This window comes from Melitaea cinxia, chromosome 3 (genome assembly GCF_905220565.1).
Source record: "Melitaea cinxia chromosome 3, ilMelCinx1.1, whole genome shotgun sequence".
Lineage (NCBI taxonomy): Eukaryota > Metazoa > Arthropoda > Insecta > Lepidoptera > Nymphalidae > Melitaea > Melitaea cinxia.
The window spans coordinates 18,902,537-18,917,611 of record NC_059396.1 but is presented as its reverse complement, the minus strand read 5'-3'; the positions used below and the strand labels follow the sequence as shown (position 1 = coordinate 18,917,611).

General features: G+C 38.7%; 1 protein-coding gene and 1 pseudogene across 1 annotated transcript; both read right to left on the bottom strand.

Annotated features, from left to right (window-relative positions):
- Window positions 1-201: 201 nt before the first annotated feature.
- LOC123668380 lies at window positions 202-857 on the bottom strand (annotated as a pseudogene).
- Window positions 858-9,497: 8,640 nt separating this feature from the next.
- Window positions 9,498-9,989, bottom strand: LOC123668369. Its single transcript, XM_045602103.1, has one exon. It carries the CDS (start codon window positions 9,987-9,989, stop codon window positions 9,498-9,500), a length of 492 nt encoding a protein of 163 aa, XP_045458059.1.
- Between the last annotated feature and the right edge of the window lie 5,086 nt (window positions 9,990-15,075).

Here is a 15,075-nt window from a genome sequence, read left to right as displayed (position 1 = left end):
TTTCGCGGGTGGCATGGCCGCTCTGCAGACAGCAGTGAATGCGTCGCAGAGCCGGCTAGGCGCCTCATCCACCCCAAACTCCGACAGCGGCGGGAGACTCCAACGGCCGACGATTACGGCTTCCTCAGCCAGTTCCCAGTTAAGCTTGGAGAGTTCTCAACGCGGAAACTGGCTACACCCCCTGGACGACGATGACGACGACTACGACACTGGATGGGCGGGTGCTAGAGACACCTCGAACCTTATGTATCGATGATCCGAGATAGTCTCCACCTCCGTCTCCACCCTCCACCTCTCCACTCTGCGGGCGATGGCCGGCATGGCGAACGTGACGTCAATCACGGAACCTCCCAACCAACGCACGCACGTCTGGACTACACTCACATTGAGCAGGGTCAGTCCGGAAGCAAGCGCCCACTCCTCCACCTCCCTCCCTTTTGGGTTCGTAACCAGGTTACCCGAAGCCGTGGACTTGTCGTTGAGGTCGCCGGCTACGAACACCTGGAGAGGAGCTAACTGCCTCATTAGTGGCCCCATAACGTCGAGAAATCGTCCCAGGGCCGCCAGGTCACGGTTCGGGGAAAAGTAGACTCCAACGAAAGCCATCTCTCCCCGAACCGCCGCCACGTAACCGCGGCCCCTCGCCTTGGCGACGAGAGAGGGGCTGGCTCCAGGCCTCACCACGATCGGCATCAAGTCCCCGATGTCTCCCGCCCAGAGTGGGTGAGAAGCACAGCATATGGTTCGGGAACGATGGCGACGTCAACACACCACTCCGCCATGGACTGCAGGAAAAGATCCTGGGCTCCGGCGGAGTGTTTGACGTTCACCTGGAGAACGCTGAGATGCCCGGGCATTATTTGGCCATCTCAGTACTGACACCACTCGGTCCCCCCTTGGGATGTTTGCAGGGGGAACTTCCCGCAAATTGATGCGGGCTTGCACGCTATGCCACCCATCTTGTGGCCCGCCGGCCTACCGGCGTCCGCGCATACCGCGCAACGAGCGGCGACCGAGCATGGCTTTGTGGCCAGCCTGACCGCAGCGGTAGCACAGTGTGCTGCGGTCAGTGCTAGCTGGGCACGCAGCACCGACGTGCCCAGCTGGCCCTGACCCAGCTAGTCCCAGGTAGCTAGTTCCAGGCAACAGAAACAGTTCCTGGAACGCGCCTGCGGGAGATGAACGACCCCCCTGCTCGACTCCACGGCTATGTTCTCGGCCTGCAGCAGTTTTTTCCCTACTGCCGCCGGGAGCTCAATGTGGGCTGTTCTCGAGCCCATTTGACCTACGTGGATGTTTCTCACGTGGAATTGCCCCGGCGAACAGCCCTTCTCCGTAGCCACCGTGGTAGCTAGACGCTCCGCGGTGACCGCATCGCTCAGGCCTGAGATTCTCATCTCCACCCTCTTTTCAGGCCTGAGCACCTCCACCTCCTCAGCCAAGGCCTCCTTTAGACGAGTGGCGAGGCCTTCGGCCTTCTCCCCGCTCGTGGAGCGGGACACCTCGTTGCGGCGTGCCCCGGTCGCCGACAGGCAGATCCGGAGCGGGCCGGTTCCCAGCTCCTTGAGTTCGCTACTGCTCTCGGCCTTGAGCAATGTGGACCCATAAGTTGCTCCCCTGGCTGCTACCTCCGGCCGTAACTTGATTATTACAGCCGCTGAGCGGGGGAGTGGCAACCAAGCCTGGTCCAGTCCCGGCAACCAAGCTTTTTAGCTTTATTGTTTTTTTTTTCGCGGGGGCGCCAGAGGGTTATGTCAGACTCCTACTGACTAAAAAAAATATTATTTTTGTACTATAAAAACTTTCTATTGTTGTTGATAGTCGAAAAATCTTAAAAATGGAACCCTCTAGTGAAATAGGATGATAGAACCTTATTTATTTTTAAGAATTCAACTTAATACTAAAATAGTAAAGAAGTCACCCGTCCAAACGCATTTATTGAAAAAAAACATTTTATTAAACTCATACATACATAAAATGATATAAATTCCATACACACATAACACGATTTCCATACTCCACAAAAAGTAACGGTTATAATAGTCAAATGTTTAGAGATAGTATTAAATTTGCGCCCGCGCATCATATAATTTATAACTCGCTCGCCTAATGGCCGAAGACGGTATATTTACATAAAGTTACTATTACGGATTGACAATTGAAGGCACGATGTTCTATATATACATATAGCGCTTATATTATATATCACCAACGACTGCACCAAATCAGATGATTATTATATGAGTTTGTTATTGTGAGTTTGTATAAAAGAAAATTAAAAAAAAATCAGAGCAGGAAATATTCTGCTCAAATTTTGGAGCAGCTCGGCTGGGGAAACCTCGACTTTTAAGATTGCACCTAAATAATACAGCTTCAAGTAATGTTGTGCTCCAGTTGTGATTGAGAATTTCTGGGGGAGATTGGGGGTAAGGTCGGCAACGCGCTTACAATACTTCTGTTTTAGCAGACGTCTATAAGCAACGGCAGACGTCTAAAGGAGGCCTTGGCTGAGGAGGTGAAGGTGCTCAAGCCTGAAAAGAGGGTGGAGATGAGAATCTCAGGTCTGAGCGATGCGGTCACCGCGGAGCGTCTAGGCAATCACTTACCTTCAGGTGAGCTACGCTTGTATTCCGACCGTGTTGTATATAAAAAAAAATCGGTATAATGACAAAAAACATAGCGATAAAAATTTGGCCGGGTTAGTAAGTATATTTATATTATATTACGTACATCTTTATCTAGATTGTTAACATTAGTTTTCTAAACATTATTAGCTCCATATAACTATTTCTTGTTTAAAAAAGCACTTGGTACAAATGATGTTTCTTGTTGTATAAATACAGTTCTTCATAATCTCAGTACCTACATAGATCCTGAGGGGATAGCACGTTTGTGTATTATTTACTTAAATATATATTTGATACATTTGAAAATTAAAATTAATGTTGTTAAAACGCCGTTAGTAATATTGGTAAAAGAATGTTAGGGATGAATATCGAAGGACGAAGAGCGATCGGCAGGACAAAAAAGCCATGGATGGATTGTGTGAGTGAGGACATGAGAAAGAAAATAGTAAGCGCTGAAGTGACGAATAATAGAGAGGAATGGAAGAGGAAAACATGTTGTGCCGACCCTACATAACTGGGATAAGGGCAGGAAGATGAACACATCGTTAGATATAATAAATTGTTCTTTAAAATGATTATACTTACTTTACTCGACAATTATCTACTTAATGGTTTTAACATAAGAATAAAAGAGGTAAGGGTAAATTAAAAAACAACACAATTTATAAAAAAATGTTTAGTACACCGAAAAACTACGATTTTAGTCGAACTTACAATCAGTATATAAACAATAAAAGAATATTGCTGGCCCTCGGATCCTTTTTATATTAATATATAGTTGCACCTAGTGGTGGCCAGCGAGCCTTTTTTACATTAAACTAGCTGGAGCAGTTTACTATAAAAAGGGTCCGCTGGCCAGCACTGTTCTTCTTCAAAGTTTCACCTGTGTCATTTCCGATTCGCAGTAGCCTATGCGTTGTTCACGATCCCCAGCTGTCTACAAATCAAGTTCATTACAATCCTTTCGACAGTTTTTGCGTGAAAGCGTAACCTTATCCTTACAAATTTTTATCGTTTTAATAATAGGAATTCAAATAACATACATTGTTTTTTACATACCAACTTTTTCCTCAAAAAATAATTACACACTGTGACCTCGATACATGCACATATTAAACGCAAATAGACGAAATAATAACTGACGTGTAATTTAAAATTAATTGTTTTATATCTGTTAATAAACATGACTTCCGCTATGTTGGAGGTATTCGACTGTGGGAAGAAGACTTGTTACCGGTACACTATCGAGTACTATTTATATTGGAATTAATTAATTTTATTGCATTTTTTATTAAATTTGAAGATGCTTTATCCACGTATTACCCGCGTGTTTATGGTATAATTCAAAGTAGAAATAAAAAAGTATAATGAATCGAGCAACACTGAAGATCACTTAGGTCTGTATTTATTTATTCTTAACTAGCGACCCGCCCCGGCTTCGCACGGTTGCAAAAAACTATCGGCGTTCCTTTACTATGCTGTAATCATTATATTTCCAAAAGAAAACCGCATCAAAATCTAAGCATACAGACAGCGGGAGGCGACTTTGTTTTATACTATGTATTGATTGTACAACAAAATTCAAACAAATACAGTAAAAAATATTACAATCGTGTTTTAGCTTGCAAACGAAAGAAAACCGCCAATTAAATCGACAAGTAAATACGCATTATTAGAAATAAATCAAAAATTACTTCTCAGGTCTCGACCAAGTGTAAATGGGATCACTTGACAAGCATCTGCTTTCGATTAAATAAAAAATCACCCAGTAAAAAGTTATGAGGTATAATACAACGTAGGTAGTCAAAAAAATATTCAATTAACACGTATTATTAGAGATGGCTCACAAAGTACTCACCAAATCTCGATCAAATGTAAATGTGCCCTTGTGCCCATTATCCAATTCCCCTGACGATTTCTTTTTCCTTTCTCCAGGGCACTTCTTAATTGGAAGACCACTGAATGCGCTGCCATCCGTGCTTTGGAGAATGAAAGGCAACCACAGTTAGAACGATACGTACGCCTCGAGCAGATTAAGCAATTTCTGGCTGAGGTGGCAAAAGGAGTACATCTGCGAACTACAAATACGTACAAAATGGAAGACAAATAAGGCTAAGCTAAAGGTTGGAGACTTGGTGCTCCTAAGCGAAGACTCCCTGCCACCGTTATGTTGGAGTACTGGACGAGTGGCCATGCTGTATCCGGGGCTAGACGGGATTCCACGCGTTGCTGATGTTCGGACCACCACGGGTTGTTATCGCCGCCCTCTGGTTCGTCTCTGCTCCTTGCTCGACGATGAAAACACACAGAGTCGAAGAATTGGGATTCTTCAACGGGGGGAGTATGTTAAGGAACGTCTGCCACTTATTTCGTATAGCAACACTACAACAGCACGCGGCCGTCCCTTATTCGTCGGTCGTCGGTATGATGTAGTTTATATAAACTGTGACAGTGTCTATGAACAGTGAAGTGAGTGACAGAACAATCTATATAGCGCGGCCATTATGTAAAATGGACCCTTTTTTCCTTTTTGTTTCCCTCTTTTTATTGCATCGTGCAAGACTCACAATTTTAATTGAAAAATTATTAATATAAGATTCCAGTTTGATCTTCTTTCATTTAATTTAATCAAATTGCAAATCGATCTCAATGAATCGACAATTATTATTTATCAGCTAAGTTCATCATTTCATTTGATAATTTTGATAGTTAATAAAAAATGCTTTCACTTTACCTGATCCTGTCACAAAGAAGTTTTATTTTATGCAATACACAAATATATTGTGTCAAATTTGCGTTAAAACCACATTAAAGTTTCCTTATATCGAATAACAAACGAACAAATTATTACATAGTCTTAGTTTATTGATAACTTATTAGCATATATCAGTCGTTTTTTACTTCCAGCTGCGACTTTCTGCTCTAATATCAGACTGATTGGTTAACAATTCATATATCAATGTAACTGCAAACAATTTAAAATAATAATAATCCTAAATAGGCACTTATAGATCTGGATAACAGCTTTAAATCATAATAACCGTCAGATAAAATGAAATCTTTGATATCGAAATGCATAACTTTTTTTATTCCATTACGAACAGAAAAAAGGTTCTAACTACAAAAGTTTTTTTCCCCAGAAGCAAAGCTGACCGCATAGACAATGGAAAGCCATTATCCCTTCACAGTGCGCTCATTACCGCGTTTTTGCGTTTGAATTTCGAGCAGGTATTGTTCGGGCGCGTCTACCTGTGCTATCGAGATCGACACCGCAGACTATACAACCCTGCCACTTGCAGCAAAGGTGAATAATTCACGCCAATTACACCCTTATGGTTAATTAATCTCATGCTACATTAGCGTGCATTATTTATTTCGACGTCGTTCAACGTACAAACGCGACGTGTATTGTGACAGTGGATCAAATATTCGTACTTTCAAAAATAGAAGACGCCACACTATTGTGTGGAACAATCTTTATTGTTATAAAAATAACAGTACGACAAAGGCTCAAAAGGAAAGGTTTACAAACATTACCGTAATTTGCATTAATACTCTTTCTACTATGTAATGATAAATCAAATTGAATAAAAATCTAATAATCCGATCTTAAACGTGGCCGTTTCTCTGAATCATATATCAAGCCCACGCACACATGTAAGTAACTAAAACGCGTAATAAAAATAAATTCCTTTATAAAATCGACCGGGTCGGTTTTTTTGTCAATTAAAAATTACCGAGGGACTCGCGCAGGTACTCGACAATAGTAACCCCATTTAAATTTATAAGACTCACCTTTATCGTATGTGGATTATGATTTTGGTAATAATATGTCGACTGTTTTTTAATTATGAAAAGCATTTGAATATAATTTTTTTTTAAATATAAATATGTTGTTAATAAAAAAATTAAAACGGAACGGTAACGGAAATAACAAACCCCGTAACAGGAAGCAGTTAAAAAACATCCTACTAAATAGAAATAATTTCTTCACAATATTTTCGTATTGTCTTATACTATTTTAATGTAAAATTAATAGTACAGTCACAGACCCACGTAGGGAAATATAATAACACATAGTGGGTTCAATTCAGACATTTTCTTTTTAGCCTTAGTATCGAAACATATAATTATATGCAATTTTTATGTTGTCTTACTTTATTTCTTTCTATATTGTATAACTATTACCTTATTTGTTTAATAATAATAGAAAATTCAACTACATTAGTTCGAATTATTCTCCAAGATGACAATTTTTATTTTCTAGTTATTGTGATGGCAAATATATACATACATGAGTCTGTAAATAATCAGGTTTAAGAACTGTATTTTTTTTATAAGAATAACACAATTCACTCACACCTACGAATCAATTAAAGTTTACACATAAAAAGGGCATATATTTAAAGTAAAAAAAAAGTAAAAAATATTGGGGGTGGTTACATAAAGTATGCTCTATGCTCTATGTGGCTTGAGTGAACTTTATAATTTATTTTTGTGTATTATATTAGTATATACACAAAATAATAGCTTGTATGAGCAGGGCCGGATTTAGAGGTCTGGGGGGCTCGGGGCAACAAAGGAGTGGGGGCCCCTTGGCCTCTAATTATTTTCCAAACAATATGCACATTATTTTTAAAAGGTTTAGTTACTAGTGTTTACTAGTCTGAATTTTAATTTTTTTCTTTCGTAGTCTCTATTGTAGAGGCCCCGGGGCTGTAACCCCGGTTGCCCTCCCCTAAATCCGGCCGTGTGTATAAGTTAAATATTATTTAATTATGAAAAATCTGTAACACTTATAAAAGTTTTTATGATTTTACAGCCACTGTCAATACTTTCACTTATACGGTCGGGACCATGGCGTCTGTAACGTCGCCGAAATATTAGAAGTTTCAAAATTACTATCGCGGTAAATCCCATATACATACGTAAAAATATCGTAATATTTATGTCCTGTTAAGCCGATTGTAGATAGCGCTATTTGACGTATGATGATATCCAACAGATAAAAGTTTTTATTTTGCAAATATTAATCTAAAATTTAGTTTATAATTTGAGTTACGCCCTAATGCCCTATTCTAAATCCTGCTGTTAAAGACTAATCTTATTTGCAGGATAGGTACATTTTATCCACATCTGATGAAACAGGCCCTTCTAGTGAAAAGTTTTATCCAATTAATAAGCTGCTTCTCACATTTTTATCAGCGTGAATTTGAATTTCGTGGAATAGTCGATATAAAACTAGTCTATATCATTATTATTATTATTATATTTATTCTGTATCTTCTGTTATGAATGTAAGAAGTGCCATCGCAATCAGCAGTTCGACGTGAAATACTAAGAAACATCCATCCTCAGAAACTTTCGCTTTTATTATATTGGTAGGATTCTAGTATTATTGCGGGATATAAAATCACTCTCGATCTTTCCGATCCATTGTCTAAAATAATAGACAAAAAAAAAATTACGAAATAGTCCGAAAATAAAAAATACACTCCGTCCTGTCCGCACTCTGACACAGGTAAACCTTTATGAACATTGAACATATGAAGCCAATTAACTTTGATACCTGCGTCTACGCATGTGTGTACTTAATACCTCACACATGTTTGCGTAAATGTCAATGTGTTGCGTTCATTAAACAATTATTTCTCCACGCACGTCGTACATTGCGTAACACGTGAACAGAAGGTTTCGGATGTTGTATGAAATTCGACAATGTATCGACGACAACGACTAACTGATGTATCGATAAGATTGTGTGCATGTAGCACTTGCGCAAACAAACGTATTTTAGTAGGTACGAGGTTTCGGAGATAAATCGTTTCGGTTTAATGGAGTTTGAAAATTTATGTGTTGCTTAATATCTAATACATTTTTACGTTTCGTTCAATAATGTTGCCGATATTCGGAGCGGCTTATTAAAATTCTTTTGTGTTTTAAATAAATATAACGAGTTTGTTTCTTTAGATGTTTTTTTTTTGGGCATATCGTTATACCTATTGTTTACTGAGGTCAAACTGAGGTATAAATTACTGAGGTATTTTAAAAGGCTCTTTAAGGATAGGTTGTTGCGGAAATAATATTACTATTTCTTCTGTTTTGTTACGAAGTGTAAGGTAATGTGAAGGCAATGAAAATATTGTGGTTCGCTGTTTTAGCGATAAGACCTCATGTAATTTTTTTTTATTTGTCAGACTTTCTTTATGTAAATAAAGAGTAGGTATATAAAACTAATACTACAACATTATGGACACTAACTATATAAAGCTTAATATATAAATAAACAACTCACACTCTTATTACTTGAATATACTCCTGTGTCGGGGGTCCGGAAATACACCATACATAATCACAAATACCTAGACCACGGCAAACATCTGTATGGCCAAAATGTATGCCATGTGCGGGGATCGAACCCCCACAACACTCATAAGCCAGTGCTTGTGACCTTTGCGCTAATAATAATAATATAATACATTGACATTGACATTTATTTCGGGACTAGCCCATATAGTGTTAGTAACAATGTTTCTTATAACCTAGTGTTAGTACAATAACAGAGAATAAATATAAAATAGTTTTTATATTTATACATTTTTTTTTTCAAATCACATGGAGTTTTATCCAATGTCACAGCATTGGAATCTCCCATCTATCTACAAATACTCTCAGAATACTATTGTGGCTGCCGCGGAAACGCTTAAGTAATGACGCGCACCTCTTGCGCATGATAGCTTTGAAGTCATCGACGCGCCTTTCCGCGAACATCAGTGAGGCACTACAGCGCCACGGCAGCCCCAGCAGCATCCTGAACGCATTATTGTATTGTACGCGGAGGTCACTGTAAGCACGCAAGCTATAGCTGGTTCACAGACTGCATGTATAAAACGATTGGCAGAAGACTTTAAAAAGAGTTATTTTGACATCTTCTGTACAACGTGCAAATCTGCGAGCCAGCATGTTGCAGCGAACCGACAGCGACCTCCGCTCTCTGCCTATATCCTTATTATCTCCTAAGTTCTCGTTTACCCAATGACCCAAGTACTTAAAGCTGGTAACCCTAAGTAGCGGTGATCCGCAGAGCGATACCTCAGGCATGGTTTTATAGCCTTTTGCACCCGCTTTAAAAACCATGATTTCGCTCTTTCTGGCATACTTGAGTCCTTGAGCCTCAGCATACACTTCACATATAGACAATAATCGTCTCAAGGCACTGACCGATGGGCTCAGTAGCACCATGTCATCGGCATAACTAATATTATTAATGTTTATTCCGTCTACATGACACCCTATGCTACTGTTACTGAGCTCATCTATCAGATGCCTCACCCATTCCAATTCATTCCAACCGGTAAACATTTGAAAATGATTCCTCCCACTTTACACTGTTGAGTTGGTTATTGTACCAATAACCAAATATACTGATTATTTCACGTGGTAGTGTGGTTTCACGATGAAGTTTCTGCCACAAAACCCCGTAATCAACCAAGTCCAACGCCCTAGACAGGTCTAAAAAACAGGCAATCACGGGTGTACATCTGCTAGTGTAATACTGGACAGTCTGCTTAAGACATAAAATTGCACTCTCTGTGGATAGACCCGGTCTAAAGCCGAACTGATTATCATTAAGATTAATGTTTTTAAGTAATTGTTTGTCAAACAAACTGTCCAGTATCTTGGCCATGATTGTCGCCAGAGATATTGGCTGATAGTTATTAATATCAGATGCATCCCCAGTATTATTTTTAACAATTGGTACTACCACAGTATACATAAGGTCTTCAGGTAAATAGCAGTGACTTTTACAAAGGTTAAAAAACATAGCTAAAATTCGAGGCAGGTGCACACCTGCGTGTTGCAAATGCTCAATGCTGAGACCCTCATGGCCGGGTGACTTACCTTAATTAAGGTGCTGTACATCTGATTCAACAGTGTAAAGTGGTGAGAATCAGAACACAAACTATTAGCACAAATATTCAACTCTACTGGAAATTCAATACAATTTAATTTTGATTTACAATATTTCGTATATTCAATAATTTTATTGTGTTTTCTCTCACCCCAAATTACTTTATTGCAACATATATTTTTAAATGCTACTCTGGGTGTAATTAAGTTTAAATTACATTCTATGGACACTGGAATATGGTCAGACGTATATACATCATAATTAACTGAGGCGTTAACTATTAACTGTCTCGCAGCACTACTCACCACACAGTGGTCTAACCAGCGAAGTAATCCATTCGCAGTGCTGCTAAACGTATACGTATCCCGAGGCAACAATTCAATGTCCACACATGACCAGACCTGCTCCGAACACACAGATAATAACTGACGTGCAAAACGCTCACCAGGATGCGCATTAAAGTCTCCAAGTATAAATATAGATTCGATGCCAGTAGAATCACTTATAGCAACTATTTCACTGAGACAGTTATTAAATTCTATTAAATTATCGGCACAGTCCGTAGGCATGTACACCGAAAAAATTAAAAAGGAACAGTCTACGTGATCAATTTTTACTGCCACCAAATGATCACTATTACACGACACTACGGTAACCATTTGAAATATTGACTTTCGCCACAATAGTGCCACTCCACCATAAGGTCTTCCGATTAGACATCCAGCAGTAGTGTCTACGGCGGACTTGCTAGTATATGCAAAGTCACTATGCAAGCTCACTAAGTACTCTACGTCGTGAGGAAGAAGCCAAGTCTCTTGTAAAGCTATAATATCGCAATCATCGCACAGATCTCGCACGCAGTCGCCTGATCTAGTGATACATTTGCAATTGAACGTTGTAAATTTCATATTTCTAGGTGTCTTATCCATTATAAGTTCGATTTATTTTTGTTTTCATCCACCAATCGGGTGTCTTTGCTATTTTTAAAATTAATAAACCTTCTGAAGGTTATACCCTCTGGCCATAACTTATCATCCAAAAAAGTAGATATTTTATTCTTTGGAATGTATACTTTAAACGCATTGTATGGCCTTTCTTTTCTCATATTTATTTTCTCAAGAATAACTTCTTCGTTCGATTTCATTTTTATATATTCACATATGTCAGTGACAGTTGTTTCTTTACTGACGTATGATATAATCAACGGAATTTTCAGCTCAGCAGCTTTGAATTTTCCTTCCGAATTAGATACTGCTTTACCCGTCATCCCAGCAAAGCGTTTTTTAACATTTCTTCTTTTCACTATAGTCCATTCATTATCTTCTTTGTTTTCATATCCTGTTTTATTATTGTATACAATTTGCGCCAGAGTTCGTTGACTCTTAGCTTCGCGCCTAATGTCAGTGGTCTCAACGACGACGGCCGAGCTGCGCGGTGTGACTGAGATAGTATGCAGCTGAGTCACAGGTTCGCTATGTGTACGAGTGAGCGCGTTGTACGTTGAAGCGTTGCTTATTCGTTCGGGCGACATCGTCGCACAAACAGAAGTCGGCTGCGCTCGCAACGTATCATCTGATTCATTTAGTTTAACATACCTTCTTTTTAAATTATTATTCAAATTCAAATTGCTTAACGGAGTTTTCAGTTGTTCATTATGTAATTTTACTTCTTCAAACTCAGACTTTGTCACGTAACTATCTTTATGTCATTGACTTCTGATTTTAAAACCAACAAATCTTTAAGTAGCTTTGTTACATCCACATGATCGAAACAGATCGGTGGCAGTTTGTGCAAATCATACGCCACAAATATAGGTATTTGCTCAGGATCCATGGTCTTAAACACTGAAATCATATCCTCCAGGTTTTTGCTTCTTATTCTTTCGCCTAGAAACTAACTTTTGCGTAGTTTTCGTGGAAACAAATAATAACTTCTTAGCTTCATCAATTTCTTCCTCAGAGAAGGCCGAGGAACATATTCTGAATAAACTCTTGTTATCCACAACGTCATGTCTATTTCGTGTAAAGGCACAACACCTCCGGAATAACAATATTGCAATTCGTACATTTGACAGTATTCACGTTTGTAACGGACATTTTCGTAGCACTCAATCCGTGACCGCTTATGATGCGTGCACGGCACAGACTGTGCTAAAGCATCGTCTTTTTTTATATATGTATATAACTAAGTCCGCAAAGAAGCGTACGGATCACCATATCGTAAGCGATTACCGTAGCCTATAGACGCCTGTAAAACCAGAAGCATTGCAAGTGCGTTGCCGGCCCTACCCACAATTCCCCTTAGGAGCTTTGGTCACCTTACTTACCAAAAGGAACATAATAGGTACTGCTTGAAAACAGTATTGTTTAGTTGTGATCTTTTGTAAGGGCGAGGTACTATCCCAGTCGGGCTGCTCCAGATTTTGAGAAGGAAATTTCCTGCTGTGCCCTACATAAGTTAAAATATGCATTTTTAGAGATAACTCAAAAAGGACTTGTTAGATTTTGATCAGATTTAAATAAAACCATGTGATAAGCACCGGTTTTCAAAAAGAATGATCAAAATCTGTACACCCAGTAAATGCTATGAGAAATACACATTAAAAATACTGTCTAACTGAGAATCCTTTTGTGAAGTGCAGAAGAAGAACTATACCCAGTGGCGTAGCGAGCTTAACTCGCACCCGGGGCACAGTAACTTTTTAGCGACCCGCCCCCGCTAATGCGAAAACCATATTATATATTCAGCAATGAGTTGTTTTGCGGACTATTTGGCGTCCCTTTGTGAGAAGTGCTCGGGGCATGAAGCACCCCTTTGCCCCCCCCCCCCTCCTCGCTACGCCAGGAGCTGATGCCGACTGCTTAAAATATGTTTAGTACGAAACAAAACCTTGCGTCCTAACAGAGTCGAAAAACAGAGAGGGCGCTGTGTTGAGCGCTTGTCCACAGATCTACAAGATGGCGTTTGAGACGATATTAAAATTAACAAACTAAAAAAAAATTACATTATACATGGCTTATTGGCGCTGTGTTTCATGCAAAACATGAGGAATTTTATTATGATTGATAGATTAAAAAGGGTAACTTTGGACTTACTTGCATTCTCTCTGCAGAATCTACGTTTCGAGTCGGTGTTAGGCGTCACTTTAACTAAAATAATTTATTGAAACCTACTGTAATTTGAATTTTTATATTGAATATTTATAAATGCTTTTTAAGTCTAAATAAAGAATACTTCGATTTTATGTCTGATTTTGAATAGATATAGAAACACGGTGTACATAAAAACTAATTCTGGTTTTTAAATATTAATACCCTGTTTCTGAATCAATTATTCTTAAAACATTAAATATTGTCGCCGAATGTGATGTCAGAGCGACCCACATGACAAAATTTTAGTGTGTACTTAAAATGACTAAATGACGCGTTTTTATAACATCTGAGACACCCAGGAGATTGTCTGAAATGCATTTGATTAAATAATTTTCTAAGCACACACCAATGTAATCGCAAAAATGAGTAATTTAGCAATTTTAACCTGATGATCATATTTTCATAAGCACTTTTCCACAGGAATGCTTACTAAATAGTATTATTATATACTACTTGATATTTCGAAAAATTTACATTTTTAGTACTTATAGCTCCTGGGGGGGTTGGGGATTGGGTCGGCAACGCGCTTGCGATGCTTTTGGTGTTGCAGGCGTCTATAAGCTACGGTAATCGCTTACCATCAGGTGAGCCGTACGCTTGTTTGCCGACCTAGTGACATAAAAAAAAAATAGCTCTAAAGAATAAATTTCTAACAGCCTCTACTACTACCAATACTAGTAATCTAACCTTGAAGAAAAAAATACTAATGCTCTGTTTATTGGAGTTAACAATTTATGCAATCATTACAATACATTTATTTTAAAAAATATGAGGAGTAAAATTTACTGAACGAAAGACCTTGTTACGTTTTTGTTAACGCCATCTAACGGAACTCAATAGGATTCCGATGGCGTTATTTGATTCGTTTATTTACCATTTGATATGGTATTAATCTTTTTTTTAGACTAGTAAGACTTTTTTGTGCCTATTTAGACAGTCGATCTGAAGGAAAAAACTCTAGTCGTGCGTCGGAGCCGACACACACACTTTTTTAGGTTTATGTACCTTATCTTCATTAGGAAATTAATTATAATATACACAACACAATGTATATATTTTTAATTAAATTATACCTATATTTGATATCTAAATAAATTCAACCAAAATATACCCTATAGTCGCACTACGGAAATAGTCAATAACACAGACTATTAAAAGTCAATTAACATCACAATGGTTACAAGTGTATTCGTTTGAAAGCGTTTCGAGAGCAGTTAAACCGTCTGTAGTAAGTCTGACAATAGATAGTGCATTAAAAAAAATGTCGGCAGAATGGAGAAAGTTTGGAAGCGACAAAAACTGACTACCGGGAGACATATGGTTGAAATATTTTCTTTTTGGATAAAAGTTATTGCTATTAAATTTACGTTACTGATTTTACCCA